This window comes from Schistocerca gregaria, chromosome 2 (assembly GCF_023897955.1).
Source record: "Schistocerca gregaria isolate iqSchGreg1 chromosome 2, iqSchGreg1.2, whole genome shotgun sequence".
NCBI lineage: Eukaryota > Metazoa > Arthropoda > Insecta > Orthoptera > Acrididae > Schistocerca > Schistocerca gregaria.
Genome location: NC_064921.1, coordinates 833,608,820 through 833,627,540, shown reverse-complemented (window position 1 = coordinate 833,627,540; position 18,721 = coordinate 833,608,820). Strand labels below are relative to the sequence as shown.

Here is an 18,721-nt window from a genome sequence, read left to right as displayed (position 1 = left end):
CGTCTGTGCAATAGCTTTGGTGCCGCTGACAACCTATAACATGATCAGAACTTGTTTGGATTTCTGAGAGGTCTTTAGGTGAGATTTTGCTAAGCCATTGAATGCTTCGCGCACTTTAGATAACCAAACGTGTTCCATATAGCACTTCTCTACGTATAGTCCTATTATTAATCTTTAGTTGCCATTTTTTAGAATTTTCTTTATCTCACAGTCAAATAGTAAGAATAAACGACGGCTTTCCCAGGCACCGAAGGAAAGCTATATCTACTTACATCGAGGCGAGCGACTAGAGCATATTTCTATAGAGCCATTCATAACGCCACCAAGTTTGAATTTAGCGATACGTCAGGTGCGCCCAGCGAATATATCGTGAATTTATTCAGGGGAGGCCGAGGTCTGCAGATATATGTGGCGTATTCAACACATCTAGGATAAAGAACTGCTGTGCAATCGGAAACGTATTATTTTAGAGATGATGGGGCCATATTTTAGACCCAGGGCAACTCCTTTCACTGAAGGGTACTTCGTTAAGATATCTGAGAAAAAGTCGTCAAGATACTTTACACTCCATTAGTGGGCACAAACATAACATATACCATTCTAATTGATATATATTGCCTCATATTAGTTACAGAACGAACCACAATTAACTGTTGTAACACCATCCAAAGTGTTTACGATGTTACTTCAAACAAGACAGTATAAATGAACGACGATACGATAGAGCAGTGCCCATGTTATTCAGAATTACGATGCAATATTTCTCCAAACATTTAGATCTGGCCGTGAGTCTTGCTCAGATAGCCTAATGGGAAGGCGACTCCCGGTCCGGAACGAATTTTCATTGTCGTCAGTCCATTATACCATATTCCATATTCGAAATTGCCAATACATTTCTTGTGTAGTATAAATGCACTACAGCGAAAAAAAGATGGTGTATCTTCTGTACTTACAAAAATCATTTTATCAGTGTATTTACGTTCAGGAAATCCACACTGAATCTACATCAGCCTGGATATACATACAAGATGAAAAACATAATTTAACTTAAAAGCTAAACATAGATTTTCAGACATGAAGATGACTGCAATCTATATGTAAATCACTCTACGCTCTACAAATCTCTGTAAAATGTATGAAATGTGGCCCTTTTTACTGTAACAGATATTACAGTTACATGTTATTTCACTCTTGCGTGAAAGGTTTCTTATCTGCTTCTAGCCATGCTGCGATAATCATATGTTCAGACCTCATTCTATTCATGGGTGAGGACACAAGAAAGGTTGCTTATATGCTTTCAGTCATGCTGCAATTATCCTACGTTCACAGTCTCTACGGCAAACAAAAGATAGAAGAAGAAAAATATTTCAGATTCAGTAATTTTAATGTGATCCGTTGATAGTATGTCTACTTTTAAACATTTACCTAAGTGAGGCTCGAGGAAGGACAACAGATATAATAGTTGCAATTGCTTCTGTATAGTAAATACTTTGTATCCACGTATGGGATTGTCCTAGAACATTTCCTTCACTATATAAACGAATGACATTACGCAAATTAAGCCAGTTTTCTGGTAGTGTCATCCCCAAAATCAGTAATTAGACCCAGAGCAAAACTTCCTGAAATCAGACGTTTGAGAAGATCTCTATTACGTGATTTCCAATTCAAATACTTACGAATATGGACACTCATAAATTCTGAACATCAGTCTTACCTGTTTGGTTTTCCTGTATTCTGTTATTGCTAGTTACTTATCCTGTCTAGTATAGAGTTGAATAAAGCGTGTGCTGTTTACAGAGAACAGTCAATAACATTTCTGAATATTTCATTTATTATTCCTTGTGTTGTATTTTAACTGTCCCGGATACTCGCTTTATCAGTAAAGTGTTTTGTAAGTCTGCTCTTTAGTCGAAAAACTGTCATCCCCACGGCATCCTACCGATGAAACCACTCACTTGCTTTGCCTTCACCTGAACTACTATATGAAAGTTCTATTTTTTATTCTCATTCATTCTTTTTTCCCCAAAGAATTTATCTCATGAAACTTACTCTATTTGTGAGTCAATATTTTTATCCAAGACTACTGTATTTTTAACGTTACACAACTTAATATCTTTCTAAATAAAAAGTCCTTGTGTGTGGTTGACTTGTGGTCCACATGCTATAAGATATTATTTATATTATAATTTTTTTTCACGAACCAAGAAAAAATTAGTAAGTAATACTGTGTAATATACTCCTCATAATCTAGATCTGTCCCTCAATACAGTGCTAATTCCTCTGTTGTACATGTAAAACAATATGCTGGTTTGGAATTGACGATGTCGTGACGTAAACTTTGTGAGTAGTCCTAATCATAAAAGAAGATCCCTCTAAGACAAGTAGCATAGGGAAAATGTGAGAGTCTGAGGGATCAACGTCGCGATAGCAGAAGAGATGCTGATTCACTTTCTTTGCGGACAGTACCTTCTGCCATAGACTGGGTGGCTATAATTATACTGACAATGTTCAGTGTGTTGTAATGTGGACTGTATAAATCGCAGAACGCTGAAACATTGTAGGTATGTTCATTAACCAGTGTGCTTGCAGAGTATGCTGAAAAAATAGTAGTCCCACTTTCTGCCACCAGATGAATATAAGGCGAAGTAAGCAGTCAGAATGTGAAATGTTTCCTGTTTTGACGTCAGTGTGCTGTTTGTCTCTTATCAGTGCATTTTGATTTCTTTTGTAATGTGACTGTTGGTGAAAGGGTCAAGAAGGCTGAACTTCTAGAGATGTGCAATGGCAATTGAGAAGAAGTTGTTTTATCAGAACGGAAGGAATATCATCTACAGAAACAGAAGCGAAGAGGCCTCACGTCAATAAATGGGCCAAAGAATATGGTCAAAGAATTAGAAGTAACAAGAACTACATAGTGGAGCAGGGAGAAGGGAGGCGGTCCACTCCCGTGGCAGTTCTTGATGAAATTGCTGTAGCTACTTCCGATCGTGCTGTATACGCCTCAGATTCTGCGGCAAGTGCTCGACCTGTGTCACTAACTGTGTCTCCCCTGGTCGACAGTTCAAAATGGTCTGCAGCACAGTTTACGCTGGTATCTCTACAAGATTCAGAATGTGCACCAGATGAAGCCCCACGTTTTTTGGCATGGGTGGAAGTGGGTTATATGCGTCCGAGTAACATTCTTTCGATGAACGAGGACCATTTCACTCTGCACGATGCTCTGAACTCACAAAACTGGCGCATATGGCGTTCTACTCCGCCACATAGTGTTCAGAAACATCCACTGCACTCAGCTTTTGTGACTGTGTGGCGTGGCTTCACAAGCTCCTTCAGTGTAGGTCCATTTTTCTTCGAGATCACACCACGCGGGCCTGTCAGGTGTACAGTGACATCTGCACGTTGTAAGGACCTCCCTGTGCATCAAGTGATCCCAGCTTTGCAAGAATGTAACTATGTCTACGCTACTATTTTCATGCATAGTAGAGTGACACCACATTCGCTTGTCAGGTGAAATATTTGCCTCAATAAACCTTCAGTAAAGACGGCAACATCTCTAAACAATTTCAAGATGTGTGACCCTCCAGATCGCCCAACCTAAATCCATGTGGTATTTGTGGACATCGTGTCCGTCAGGTATATACTCAGATTCTTTCTGATCTGAAGGATACCATACGACGACATATGACCCTGATTACACCGTATATGCTGCGAGCAACGCTGTGTTACGGACGCAGAGTTCTGAAAATAGGATGCAATACTGAACATATGTTTTAATTTGTGTCCATCTCCTAGTAACGACTAGTAGAGAGCCAGAACCACAGTTACCGTGTGTTCGATCGTTCCCTTTTCTTGCATGCATATCACATTCTGACTGCTTACAGAGACAGGTTTTCACCTGGTGACGGATAGTGGAACTATTATTTTTTTCGACATACTACGCGTACGCATCGATTAATCACCATTTAAATTAAAAAGTTCCCATTGAATATAAACTTATAATCAATTATTAAATAGTAAACAACTAAAATAAATATTATAGTTCTAGACAGAAAAAAAATTTAATGAACAAATAGAAATTGTGGTCACAAGCTGCGACATGGTCGCGAATAGAACAGTGACCTGAAACTGCAGAATAAATTTCTTTTATTTCACCTCTATTGTCACAAACGTTTTGGTCCTCAGACTACCGGTTTCGGTCAGCAATGATCATCTTCAAATCTGAAGCAAAAGATGGGAAAAACACAAATACAACGAGTGGGTTGTCTATAGCTTAAAACAAAATAGGCCACGATGAGAAGCATTGCTGACATTTGTATGAACAGTATGCACTTTAATTATGACGAGGCATAACTGTTTTATACTAACCTTCGTCAAATGCTAAACACAAATTCAGCGCCAGCATCGTCACACATATATAAATTATAGTATATACAAGAATCATCTTGTCAGCAGCTCTACTGTTCAAAACAAACTGCCGTGCAGTAGCCATGAAATGTTTAAGTCGCAAGCTCGCCAGATGTCGCTACGGTAGCCTTCTAACACATATTCTTAAATGATAATTGGTTCAAATGGCTCAAAGCACTATGGGGCAACATCTGACGTCATCAGTCCCCTACATTTAGAACTACTTAAACCTAACTAACTTAAAGACATCACACACATCCATGGTCGAGGCAGGATTCGAACCTGCGACCGTAGCAGAAGCTTGGTTCCGGACTGAAGCGCCTAGAACCGCTCGTCCACAGCAGCCGGCTGAATGATAATTGTACAATGTAAAATAAAAAAAAGTCAGATGCAATCAGTAAAGCTTGTAGTGGGCTTGTAAAGTGTGAAAGTCACTGCAGTAACAATATGCCATAAATTAAAACACGACGAAAATTAGATTGTTAAAATGGAAAAAGTTAAGACAGTAATTGACATATGTTCAATTGGCGAAATTTTAGATAATGCCATAAATAACAAAGAGCTTTCGGAGTACACAGAATAATATAAAAATTACAAAACAAATAGCTAAAGAACCCAATGAATGAAAACTGAGAGCAGCAAATGATCAGCGCCTTCTGTTGGCGCTACCGCCAGAACGCCGCGTAGATGAGAAGTGGCTAGAGGAACGTAAGCCGCGAGAACACCCCTCGTACTCTTCTCCATTTATGTAATACACTTGATGAACTGGGAGATGAAGAAGCTTGCACAGCATAGAGTAGCATGGAGAGCTGCATCAAACCAGTCTCTGGACTGAAGGCCACAACAACAACAACTTGATGAACTAGGTAATCTTGTTCACGCACTGGTACGGTGTTTTTATTTTGCTTTTTTTGGAAAGGCGTGCCGCAGAGTAAGAGGGACCCTCTGGCGGTCAAGTTCCCCCGACCAGTTTGCGCCTATGCGGAGTTCTGGCGGTAGCGCCATCAGAGGGCGCTGATTATTTGCTGCAGTCTGTTTTCGTTCACTGGGCTTCTTTAGCTATTTGTTTCCTAGTTTTTATATTATTCTGTATACTCTGAAAGCTGTTTATTACTCATGTCATTATCTAAAATATCGCCATTGAGCGTCTCAGAATTACTGCAACTTTTTTTCCATTTTAACAATCTAAGTTTGGTCGTGTTTTAATTTATTGCATGTTATTACTGTAGTGACTTTTACACTTAATAAGCCCACTACAGACTTTACTGATTGCATCCGTCTTTTTATTGTAAATCGTACAATTATCATTTAAGGTTATTTGTACGCCTGTACGCTTACAGTAGCCACATCTAGCGAGGTTGCAGCACCAACATTTTGTGGCTCTTGTGCGGCAGTTCGTTTTGAACAGTAACTCTGCTGACTAGATGATTCTCGTGTGCACCATAATTTATATATGTGTGACGATGCTGGCACTGATTTTGTGTTTAATATTTGACGATACCACTATGGCTCCAGTATATCGAAACGGGTAGTCTGAAGATCTACAATTTTGTGACCATAGACGAGAAATAAAAGAAATTTAGTCTAGAAAATGTGGTTTCTGGCTGCACGAATGCCTCTTCGAAAATTATTTGTTTCAAAAGCCCCCCTAATAATACACCCCTCAATCTGTACACCGTGAGACTGCTACGGTCGCAGGTTCGAATCCTGCTTCGGGCATGGATGTGTGTGATGTCCTTAGGTTAGTTAGGTTTAATTAGTTCTAAGTTCTAGGCGACTGATGACCACAGATGTTAAGTCGCATAGTGCTCAGAGCCATTTGAACCATTTTGAACTCAATCTGTACCTACTGTCATCATGAACCGTTCGCAATCGTATCGTTGTTGTTCATTCCTCTTGGTTTGTCTTTTACAGATGGCTGTGAAAACCAGATATGTAATAACCACGCAATCTGCAAGGTCGACACCTCGGGAAATCCACGCTGCGTATGTCCAGAGCCCTGCGAACACGTAAGTAGGAAGCAATCTCCATGTAGAACTCACATTACGGAGAAAGAACCTTAACACTGTAGTAAAGCTGACAGGGCTACAAGGAAACACAGTTGGACTGTGGAACTATACGAATTAGTGCATGACGAAGAAGGAAAGCAAAAGGATACTGTCCTCCGATCTCATCTGTAAAAGAGGAGAAATAGGGTTGGGGTGATAAAAGAGGTATAGAGCAGGGAAGGCTGCTAAATGTTAACCTTGTTTGATTTTATTTCATAATATGATGAGAATATATTAAATTCTTCATAAGTTTCTCCCTTCGTATGCTGGACACTATCTGGTCGGTAGTTATAGGCGATCGCCACAAAAAAGTTTTAGTCTCTTGAACCATCTACATAGCTGGGGTCACTAATGCTGTGCCGCTCGACCGAGACTATATATATATATATATATATATATATATATTAAAGAGTGCTTTATTAATGGGCTGTGACGTTTTGTACCATTATACGGACTATGGAACGAGCATTTCAGTGCGTACCGGGAATGCAGACAGTTACCTGCACGCAAACAAAAAATTATTACCTAACTTGCGGCTGACAGTGACAAAACCCTTGGAATTCAAGGTAGCCTCATCTTCTGTAATAGCTGTAATAGCCTTCGAAGGTTTATAATACATGTTTTTCTCTTAGTGCTACAGTAAGTAGAGTATTTGATAGAAATCTGCTAACTTTGATGACTACCACAAAAAGTCATTTTCTTCCACGAGAACTAAGTGCTTTTCGGCGATGCTTGTGTAAATTTATTTGTCGCAAGCAGTAACACCAAAGAGATGCAGCCTCGAGAGAAGTAACTAAATGTTTGCTACCTGCCTTTTCTTGTCTGAGCAAGATTGTTTTTATCTCTTCTCTCATCATGTACCATTGTCTTTCCCTGTATGTTTCAAACATATCTACCGACCGTGACTACTCTCAATATCTTTCCACAATGACGCACGTTTCCGTACTTCGCTGTTTTATTTCGCTGGGAGTGGAAAGCATCAGCAGCAGTTTATCAGTGAAACTGCAATAGCCTCTAACTCTCCCGATTTAAGCAGTACCTTGTAAATCAAATGTTCGCAGTTGGAGTTTCATCGAGTAACAAATACTTAACAGGAAGATATACTCTGTTAACATCAGAAGAATAATGAATTTCGAATCTATGTGATATCTGTATTCCGGAACACACGTAGAAACAAAGTGCGAGAATTTCACAATTAAAAAGTTGGCGCGCTTCCGTGTGTAAAACAAAAGTTGAGGAAATATATTTTTCGATCAAACATATACAAGCATCTTAAAAAATTTACCTCCTTCCGCAGCTAAAAAACAGCGCATTTAGCATCGAAATAAATTTGACGATTTGAATCCCCTTTTATTTTCTAAATTGAATAAGTTCAAAGGGAATCTCTGACGTTTTACAAATGTACTATACTGTAATTTTTCACTGTACGTAATTAGGTTGTTGCAATAGCACACATGTACCTGATGTTTCGTTGACATGTACTTACTGTTTATACTAGTTGACAATATGGTAATTTGCGTAAAACCTTGAAATATAACACTGCTTCTTGTATTTATAACTTATCTATTTTAGCAATTTTTTAAGTCTGTATATTGTTTGTGTAAGCTAAAACCGGTTATTTTGACAGAAATGCTCTTTACTGTGTCTGTAAAATAAACATTTACCAAATCATCTGCCAACTATGGTTTTTGCCTGCTCTAGGACTACGGGACAACCAGCACTTCTTGTTCTGCGAAACTATCAGCAATTTCACAGTATGGTGATACCTTCTCAGTAACGTAGTGCCTACGTATTTATGCTGATGTTCTTTTTAATACATGTTGTTTCAAAAGGATTCGCTTGGAGTCATAAGGTTGTCTGTGCTACGAGAATGAAGATAGAATCTGGGGTTGAATTTTACGCTACGCAGGGAACTACATAGTTTATAAGGTGTGTCCAGAGACGCTGCTGTGTGAGATTAATTTTTATTTTTTTTCTCTTGCAGTATAGATAGGTTTCTAACAAATCGCTATTATCGAGTAACCTGCGATAAAGTGTGGGTAACATTATTTTTATTATACATTTTTATGGTATAGAAGAACACTGAACGTGGATTTTACTTACGTAGTCATTGTGTAGATTGACTGACATAAATACAACATTGTTGGCAACTGAATTTTGAGTGTCGTTTGATATTTGCTGAATGAAGGAGGTAATAATTTATTTAGACAGAAATTTGTCAGTTTTTAGCTACGCCATCGTACGTTTAGAAAGTATAACCACTGTTATACAGATTATACATGCATTATTTTGTTCCACGTGTATCTGTGGTTGCTGTATGTTCGTAGTAGTCTATGTTTATAATGATCTAAGGTGCTATTAATTTATAGGTTTCTGTGGGATATGCTTTTTTTACGTTTATGCTATTATGAACTTCTATTTTCGATTATTTTTTTAAAATTATGTCATTATCATACTTACTATATTGTCTCTCTCTAACATGTTTCAGAGAAGCAACGGTGTTAAGGTGTTATATTGGCGTGTGTCATCTTCGGCTATACACAGCGCATTGAATTTAAGCGTTTCCTTTTTGAGTATTTCAGTAAAATGTTTTACATAGTATTGATGTTTAAGATCCGTCTGTACGCTCAATATATGTTTTGATTTGTTTCTTATGTATATATAAATTTCACTTTGCTGCCATGAACTTTGTCGAGAAAATCACTCTTTTTCTTTTGCAAGTATTTCAAAAAAATTTAAATACTATTGATGCTTAAGATCCGTCTGTTCATTTAATATGTCTTGTGCTTGGTTTCTTATTTGTATGTAAATTTCACTTTTCTACCATCAACGTTCTCGATGAACCTGAAATTTATACATACATAAGAAACCAACCACAAGACGTAGTGAACGAACAGACTGATCTTAAACATCAATATTGCTTAAAAAAGTTAGTGAAACACTCGAAAAAGAAACCGGATAATTTCCTCCAGAAAATATATAGTAGGAACGTGAAATTTATATACACATCAGAAAACAACCATACGACATATTGAATGAACAGACAGATCTAAAACATCAATAATATTTTTAAAAAATTATTTGACCCGAAAAAGAAAACGCATATAGTCAAAGCGCTTTGTACTATCATAGATGACGCACACCAATACAAAAGCTTAAAACGGTTGCTCATATACATGCTGTAGAAACGTATGTCAGACAATTAATACAATATGTACCAGAATCTCTTAATTTATGAAAAAATTCTCGAAAATAGAAATTAACAAAAGCAAACACATCAAATAAAAATCGTCCACCCAGTAAACACCTACAAATTAATATGACTTTCGACCGCTGTAAACAGACCACTATGAGCATACAGCAACCATTGATACACGCACAATCAAATAACGTGTAAATCATGCGTATACCAGTGCTTATACTTCGTAAATATTTGACATCATAGGTGCAAAACTGTAAAACTACTCTCAGAAAAAAATAATTACCACCTGAATTCAGAAAATGCAGAACGATCAAAATAAGTTGCCATTGATGTTATATGTATGTCATTCCATTTAGACAATATGTACAAAAGTGGCAGTCCTTGCTTAGTTTTCTTCTGTACCATAAAAACGTATAATGGAGATAATGTCATCCACACTGTATCGCAGGGCACTCGATAATGGCAATCTGGACGAAAAAGTTCTGTAGTGAAAGAGAGAAAATAAAAGTTAATCTCAAACAGCAGCGAGTCAGGAGCCTTAGTATAAATATATCACTTACACTAAGTTGCATGTCGTGTGGAATATCTACTGTGGACCACAAAAACTCTATTTTGAAAAGAGCTGCCCTATTTTACTAGTGTGTTTTTTCCATATGCATGATCATATAAGCTTGGGCCGATGTTTTAAATTACGTTTAAAATGAAAGCTCTCATTAGTCAAATTCGTCCCATACTGCTGCGAGCATGTCTGGACTTGTTGTATTCACTGCTTCCCTGCTGGGCCTCGCAAATTAGGCAAAGTTATTGGAAGGAAAGGCATAAAAAAAAAGACGACCTTGGTGGCCAGCAGTGCAAACTTAGGAAGCGCAATGCCGTACTACCGACAAAAACGACGCCGCACAGATATAACTGGATTGCGCCTGTTAAAACGGAGAAAGCAAACGCCCTATTCTGTTGTGTTATCGTCATCTCCGCTCGGCAAGCACTGGCTAGTGAACGAGAGAACGAACTAGGTACACCAGGGACAACACTACCTGCAACCACATGAACCTGCACCTTCTATCAGTGCCAAGGTAAAATTGGAAAGTAGTGGTAAGGATTATGGTACCAAACTGCTGATGCAATGGGTCCCTAGGCTTACGCACTACTTAATCTAACTAACTTACGCTAAGGACAACACACACACACACACACACACACACACACACACACACACACACACACTCATGCTCGAAGGGGGACTCGAACTTCCGACGAGGGGGCCAAGGTAAACATCTGGTTTCAATGTCTAAGGTAAAATTCACCCTAAGTTTCTATCTTTATTGATTTAGAAGTTTAGTGAAGTTGGATGAATCTTTATGAAACACCTAGTATTTCTTACATCTAACCGGGAACCCTCTGTAACATATGAAATGATGGTGTAGTTTACACATACATCAGAATAATAGGAATAATAATTATGCCTATGGAGGGCATACACTGAGTGACAGAAAGGCGAAGCACCCAGAAGGGGAGCAGGAAATAAAATGACATTTTACGAATTGAGAGGATGTATGATGTCATTACAGTCATCACAACATTGAGTCAAATTTATAAGGAACTTGGCATATGAGTCCATTTAGCAATGTGACACTGAACCCCCTCTGGTCGGGTTGCATACACTTATTCTGTTGGAGAGGATATCATAAAACTAGGTCACAATTGTTGTAACTGGTCCTAGGTATCGTCGCACTGGGGCGGACATGACGTCTGAGCTGGTTTCACGAGTTCTATAGGAAACGAAACTACTTTGCTGGCCACTGGAGTACTTCAAAATTACGCAGACAGTTCGTAGAGACACGTGCCGCGCGATTACGAGCATTGTCATGCTGAATAATGGCACCACTATATGGTCGCAAGAAAGGTAACATACGAGGACGCAGGGAGGCGGTGACATACCATTGTGTCATCGGATTTCCTTCGAACTAGCAGCAGGGACCAGATGTCTTACTCGCTGTATCTCCACAACATGACACTAGAAGTAATACCGCTGTGCGTTTACAAAACATTGAAACAGTGAATCCTCTCAACAGTTCACTCCCATGCTGGCCGACGATGGTCACCCAGGTCAGTGCAGAACCGCAATTTCATCGCCGAAAAGAATGTGATGCCATTCCCTCTCCAAATGCAGCCGTTTTTGCTTTGTTGTTAACGGCAGCCTGCGGTGACCCCCATGTCTGGTTGATGCTATTCCCAGATTAATGGTATCGTTTGGCACAGAACATTGAAGACAGTCTATTAATTGTTCTCGGATGGTAGGCGCAGCTGTGAAAGGTACGGTGTGCTTGTTCCTCAGTACAGCGCCTTCCTCTGCGGTGATCGGATGTGCTCGACCAGAACCACGACGACTAGTACGCCTAACCTGCCATGCAGTCCAGCATGGGCCACTGTCACGTTCGAATACCCCAAAACTCTGTGTATCGAACGATACGACCATCTGGCCAAAAGGAGACCCACAAGTAGGCCCCTTTCACTCTCAGGTGCTGATAAAGCTGTCTCACAAGCGTATTTCGGCATCTCTTTGTCGTTCATAGAGATCACTCAAGATCTTAAGCTGGCCACGACCCTTGTACAGCCTTCCAGGCCTGATAACAACACTAAACACAAACAATACCAGTGCACTCTGGTGACCATTCTACCTGTCACAGAGATTTCAGTTCTGATGATGTGTACAGGTAGGAAACTACATTTATATCCAACCGAGTCGTCATTTCAGTATATATATATATATATATATATATATATATATATATATATATGAGGGAAGTTTGGGCAGCAAGGAAGGCAGTAAAAGGAATTGGCCATATATATATATATATATATATATATATATATATATATATATATATATATATATATATATCCCTCATTCGCTCGCTTGTTTCTGTTTCTGGTCTACTACCCATGCTTCTTGTCTGCTTCGTGTCTTCGGTTTCATCTTGCTTGCCTTTTGTGGTTGCCCATATTTCTTTCATCTTCGAGCTGTGATCTTGTTTGCGTTCTTCGGTCCATTTTACGCCTCTTCGGTTGTCACAGTGTATATCATGTAGTTTACATTTCTTAATGATGTTTCTGGATTTTATTCTGTCGTTTATTGTGTCTGGTGTGATGTTGAGCTGGTTAATGTCGTTTTTTACCTCTGCCACCCATTTGTTGTTTCTATTGGGTACCCAGTCAAAGATCTGTTTGGTCAGTCTGTGTGATGGCATTCTGTATAGGTGTCCATAGAATTGTAGTCTGTGTTTTCTAATCGTTTCTGTGATTGTCTCCGTATGTTTGTATAGTTCCTCTGTAGGTTTCTTGACCCATATTCCATTGTTGTTAGTTGCGCCAAATAATTTACTAAGCATTTTCCGTTCTACTTTTTCTAGTTGGCTGATGTGTGTGTAGATATGTCTGGTACAGCTCCACTGAAATGGCGGTAGACAAGTCAAGTTTCCAGAAGCAAAGATGGGATGGGGCTGCTAGAAACACAAAAAAAGACTAAGCCTTAGTAGGGAGCTATGAGGACGTTGTGTGACGATCGTGCGAAGAAGCTCTGGCATCATTTGGCACTAAAAGACCAAAATCGTGGTAGCTAGAGAAATTTGTTGGGAGCTTTTTTTAACGTATGACCCGAAGTGGGGCCACATCAGTTTCGATTAAAATGTCTGCCGACGTTGACAATTTTGATCAAGATGACGTATAAACGCAGTGCAAGCTACGAGTTGTGATGGCTGTGAACAGGAGCGAAGGCGGAAAATCGGAGAAAAAGAAAGTGACAGGTTGAACCAGACAGAAAGTGAGAACTGCCCTGGTGTGACAGAATTGCGAAGACTCACACTCCTTGCTTCGACCTGTATCGGTGATTTTACATAAGGAACATTCATCTTTAGGTACAGGTGCTGGAAGCTCGCCAGATTTGTTCAACTCAGGGGAGGAATACAATCCGAGGAAGCAGTGAGATCTAACAGCAAAATAACTATGTAACCACTGATTTCTCCTTAAAATTCGCTTATCCACCGGGGGCCTATTTTCGTTTCCTACCAATATACAGTGCGATCTCGTTACCTAAATCTCATTAATACTGATCTCCGTTTCATCCGGATCGTTGTTTTTGTTAATACAGTGACTCTGCAGCTGATACGCCGGATGTAATAGCAGCAACAGTGTTGTGACAGTCATTATATCTGAATTCAGCGAACTGCCATAAGCGGATCCTGGCATGTCGTCAGTTAACAAGATAGCATTGGTTTTCGGAAATCGACATGTTAATCAACCAATGTGTACGTGTACGAAATTACGTTGATACCCAATCATATCGTCTGATTCATTACCCACATATCAGGTAGCGTTTTATAATGACTGGGAGACAAACAGAACTTCACTGACAATTAAATGTCTACGAAAAGGATAAGGAACATCACGGAGAAAAAGCTGCATTGAAATGGTGTTGGGCTGGGTACTTTTATGGGAACAAAGATGAGAGCCGGACGGCATGGAAAGGACAGCGTCACTGAAATGGCGGTTCGTTGGCCACAGCACGGACGGAGCAGCTTCACTGAAATGGCAATCGGCTGTTCACGTTTCCGGAAGCAAAGTTTAGAGACGGGCAAAACTGGTCCTGCTAGCAACACCACAGAAGCCTTTGTCTTCTTCGTTTGTTGTCGGTAATACGAGTGGTTCTATCTAGCGGTGACTGATTGAACGAGAGCAGTGCAACTCCTGTTTACATTTACATTTATTTTCATGCCCCTGACTTTTCGGTCACACTATTGTATGACGTATACAACCAGTTTACAGTAATGAGTGTAATGGCTAGTATGATATGAAGAAACTGCCACAAGAAAGTTGTGGAAGGATACTTAAAAACCATATATATATATATATATATATATATATATATATATATATATATATATATATATATATATATATATATATAATCCACTGAGCATTTCAGATCGTGTCACAATATTTATGTACTGATGAAAGTACTGAAACGTCCAGCAAGTAAGAAATATAAGAATAATACACAGCGAAAATCACGTCGTATGTCTTTCGGTAAAGTATATCAATCGGCAGTCTATAGTTCCATTCAGCAGTTTGTGTAATTCCAATGTAATTAACTAAATTATCAACACCTTTCGACCTTTCGCAGAGTGAGTTGCAATTCGCAGCTACCTGGCGCGCTCCTGCAGCATCGGCAACCCGCCGCGCACACATTCGGGTCACGCGCCGCTGTTAAGATGTTCTAGACAGCCCCCGCCTGTAATTGAAAGTTTCAACAGCGCGAGAACACCATTACGCCGTTGTATTTATTTTGCGCAGCCTCCTTTTCGCTGATTGTGTTATATTAAGAGGCGGCTCCTGAATGCTAAAAACGCGCCGCGGGAGCGCGTCTTTGTATCGGAGCTCTCCGGAAAATTGGGTTTCGCAGGCTCCGGTAACGGTGCCTCGTTTCTCAGAGCTGACGCGCGCATTTCAGCCGCCACGGCGGCGAGTTTGTCGCGCCGACGGATCTGCCTGTCTGCCTCTTTAGGCTGTCCCTGTCGTGAATACTTATTACGCTAATCTAGAGCCGCCTGCACGGATTGTCGATCGGCTGCGCAGTACCCTCTTAAGATTCTGAATCCGCACACAAGAGTTCACTTGTTAGACATCTATCGCTAATCAATGGACATTCCCTAAATCACCCTAAATTTTCAATGCAGGAATTGTAAATATAAACAATATTGATGTAGTAAAACATATACCTGTAGTGAGTAAATCATCATAATTAAACAAACCATGTACAGCACGTCGGGGGAAGATGCAATACTTTTTGCGAAACTGTGACGAGAATTTCGAAATTTTTAAAACGAGAATACTCACACGTGTTTGATAAGGTTTTTTTCATACTGAATACCAATGTATGTGATAAAGTCATAACCTTCATCTACCTTAGTATTTTCTTTTTCTACAGTTTGAACTGATAGCCATCTCACCCCGAAGATCGGATAAGTTAGCAAAATAAATTTGATATTGTCACCGATTTTGTTAAGTATTTTACTGTCGGTAACACAAAATAAAAGTCTGTAGTGTTGTTATTGACCGTTCTACGGTTGATATCCACTGTTTTATAGCACAGTAGTAACACATATCAGCTTTATCTGTGCATGTTTTATGAAGCTACTTCTTATAGTGAATTCACTGAATCGACTCGACGCACGGTCCGTTTTTTTCGAAGCAGTTTCCATTAGAGACAACACAGACATTGTCATCATCAGCCGACTTTACTTTTCTCCCTCGTTTGATGGACGGAAGCCTTTTTTCCTGTCGATAATTTTGACATGGTCTGCTTTCAAACTTTGTAGTCTTTCGTGCACTGTCAACACCGATGCAGTTTCCTTTCTCCTTTACCCTCGCTTTTTCAAAATTGGTATGAACACCATCTTTTCAAACGAGTTAGAGGTCCCTGCTTCAGCTGCAATACTTGCATCAGACGCAACTTCTGAGTTTACAAATTGATTATTTGTGTTGGGTTCTCAGTTACCAGATATACCAGATACACCAAGAACGCTGGTTCCATTGTGATGCTTCTCCGTAATTTATTAACATCTTCTGAAAATAAATAAACGTACAAAAAAATTATTACGAGTGTCTCTCTTACCACAAGGAAAATATGGCGTCATTCCTAGGCATCGGGATGAGATGCAAGCTGAAACTGGTGTTCCAGTATGGAAGCAGATAGGAAGTAACTGAATGCACGTTTAGTTCGAAATATAGAGTGCATGATAAACATACGGTTATAACTAGTAAAAATATATAGTTATCCCTGTTATTGTTTTTAAATACATCTGCAATTAGTTTAGACCGTAAGTTTTAATAAATAACATAGTTTTTTTGGCTTCCCAATGCAAAAAAATGTCCGCTACAAATGCCTGTACTCCTTGTCCCTTCAGACTTGGACTCATGGTAGCTGTGGACCTCTCGGTGCTGCGCTCTCGCTCCACCGTGAAGAAACACAAGCGTATAGCCATCACACCGCAATTACCATCTTCCCCCGATTCACTCTATATTTTGTGAAGCAACGAATCACAACATTTTCCAAATTTATTTTCTCAAGTTATAATTTTTTCGTAGAATCCTCATAAATTTTTACGAAAGCAGTGCTAATCCATCAAGGCATTGTGATCTTACAAACTCTCGCTGAGGAACATTCGTTATCATAACGAAAAACAGAAAACGACAGCTACATCTACGGCCCCTAATGAAGCCTTAAGCCGTCGGCACGCGGACCGTACTGTCGAATGTCAATGTTGAGCGTGCCGAGTTCAAGGTGCTGCTGAACGCTCAGGAACGATGCGACTTGTGCAAACGGTACGTGGGTCCCAAAGTGGTATATGCGATCGCGACGCACTCCAGCGGCAATTGTGGGATGTTACTGTTCTTAAATCACACTGTTTACTCAACGGGCACGTGTAAAATTCCCATGTTACCCCTCTTGTACTGTATTGTATTGTATTGTAACCGGGGACCTAGAAACGACGGAGAGGCTCCGTCCCCGCCGCTGCCGCAGTGGTCCCCAACCCCACGACGACAACCGCAGTCCACTTTACCACTCCGCCGCCCCACACCGAACCCAGGGTTACTGTGCGGTTCGGCCCCCGGTGAACCCCCGCAGGGAACGTCTCACACCAGACGGGTGTAACGCCTATGTTTGCTTGGTAGAATAATGGTGGTGTACCCGTACGTGGAGAACTTGTTTGCGCAGCAATCCCCGACATAGTGTAACTGAGGCAGAATAAGGGGAACCAGCCCGCATTCGACGAGGCAGATGGAAAACCGCCTAAAAACCATCCACACACTGGCCGGTTCACCGGACCTCGACACAAATCAGCCGGGCGGGTTCGTGCCGGGGACCAGGCGCTCATTCCCGCTCGAAAAGCCCTATTAAAACGCACTTTTCCTCCATTTTCCAGATCCTAGTGACGTTGTTCTATATGTAATATACACAAAAACTTCAATATCGATGTACATGTTTAAAGACAAAAAGGAAAGTACCATGTACAATCAATAAGGACACAGGCTTATAAAGGTAACTTTATAAACAGTGCGACACAAATTTGCAAGAGTTCTCCACATTTCGAAAGCTTCTATTCTCTTCCTGCCCAAACAAATTATCGCCCATGTTTCACTTCCATACGTGGCTAAATTCCATACAAATACTTTCAGAGACGACTTCCTGACACTTAAATCTGTACTCAATGTTAACAAATTTCTCTTCTTCAGAAACGCTTTCCTTGCCATTGCCAGTCTACATTTTATATCTACTCTATTTCGACCATCATCAGTTATTTTGCTCCCCAAATAGCAAAATTCCTTTACTGCTGTAAGTGTCCCATTACCTAATCTAATTCCCTCAGCATCTCCCGACTTAATTCGACTACATTCCATTATCCTCGTTTTGCTTTTGTTGATGTTCATCTTATATCCTTCTTTCAAGACACTATCCATTCCGTTCAACTACTCTTCCAAATCTTCTGCTGTCTCTGACAGAATTAATATGTCATCGGCAAACCTCAAAGTTTTATTTCTTCTCCACGGATTTTAATACCTACTTCGAATTTTTCTTTTGTTTCCTTCACTGCTTGCTCAATATACAGATTGAATAACATCGGGGATAGGCTACAACCCTGTCTCACTCCCTTCCCAACCACTGCTTCTCTTTCATGTCCCTCTACTCTTATATCTGCCATCTGGTATCTGTACAAATTGTAAATAGCCTTTCGCTCCCTGTATTTTACCCCTGCCACCTTCAGAATTTGAATGAGAGTATTCCAGTCAACATTGTCAAAAGCTTTCTCTAAGTCTACAAATACTAGAAACGTAGGTTTGCCTTTCTTTAATCTATCTTCTAAGATAAGTCGTAGGTTCAGTATTGTTCACGTGTTACAATATTTCTACGGAATCCAAACTGATCTTCACCGAGGTCGGCTTCAACTAGTTTTTCCATTCGTCTGTATAGAATTCGCGTTAGTATTTTGCATCTGTGGCTTATTAAACT

The 18,721-nt window shown here is 39.9% G+C and overlaps 1 protein-coding gene across 1 annotated transcript in view; it reads left to right on the top strand.

The window, feature by feature from the left end:
* LOC126336002 (agrin-like) overlaps window positions 1-18,721 on the top strand; it is a 1,245,461-nt gene that overhangs the window by 942,314 nt on the left and 284,426 nt on the right. The window contains exon 7 of the mRNA XM_049999480.1: window positions 6,319-6,413. Within this exon, the coding sequence (XP_049855437.1) occupies window positions 6,319-6,413 (95 nt within the window). The remainder of the gene's footprint in view (window positions 1-6,318; window positions 6,414-18,721) is intronic.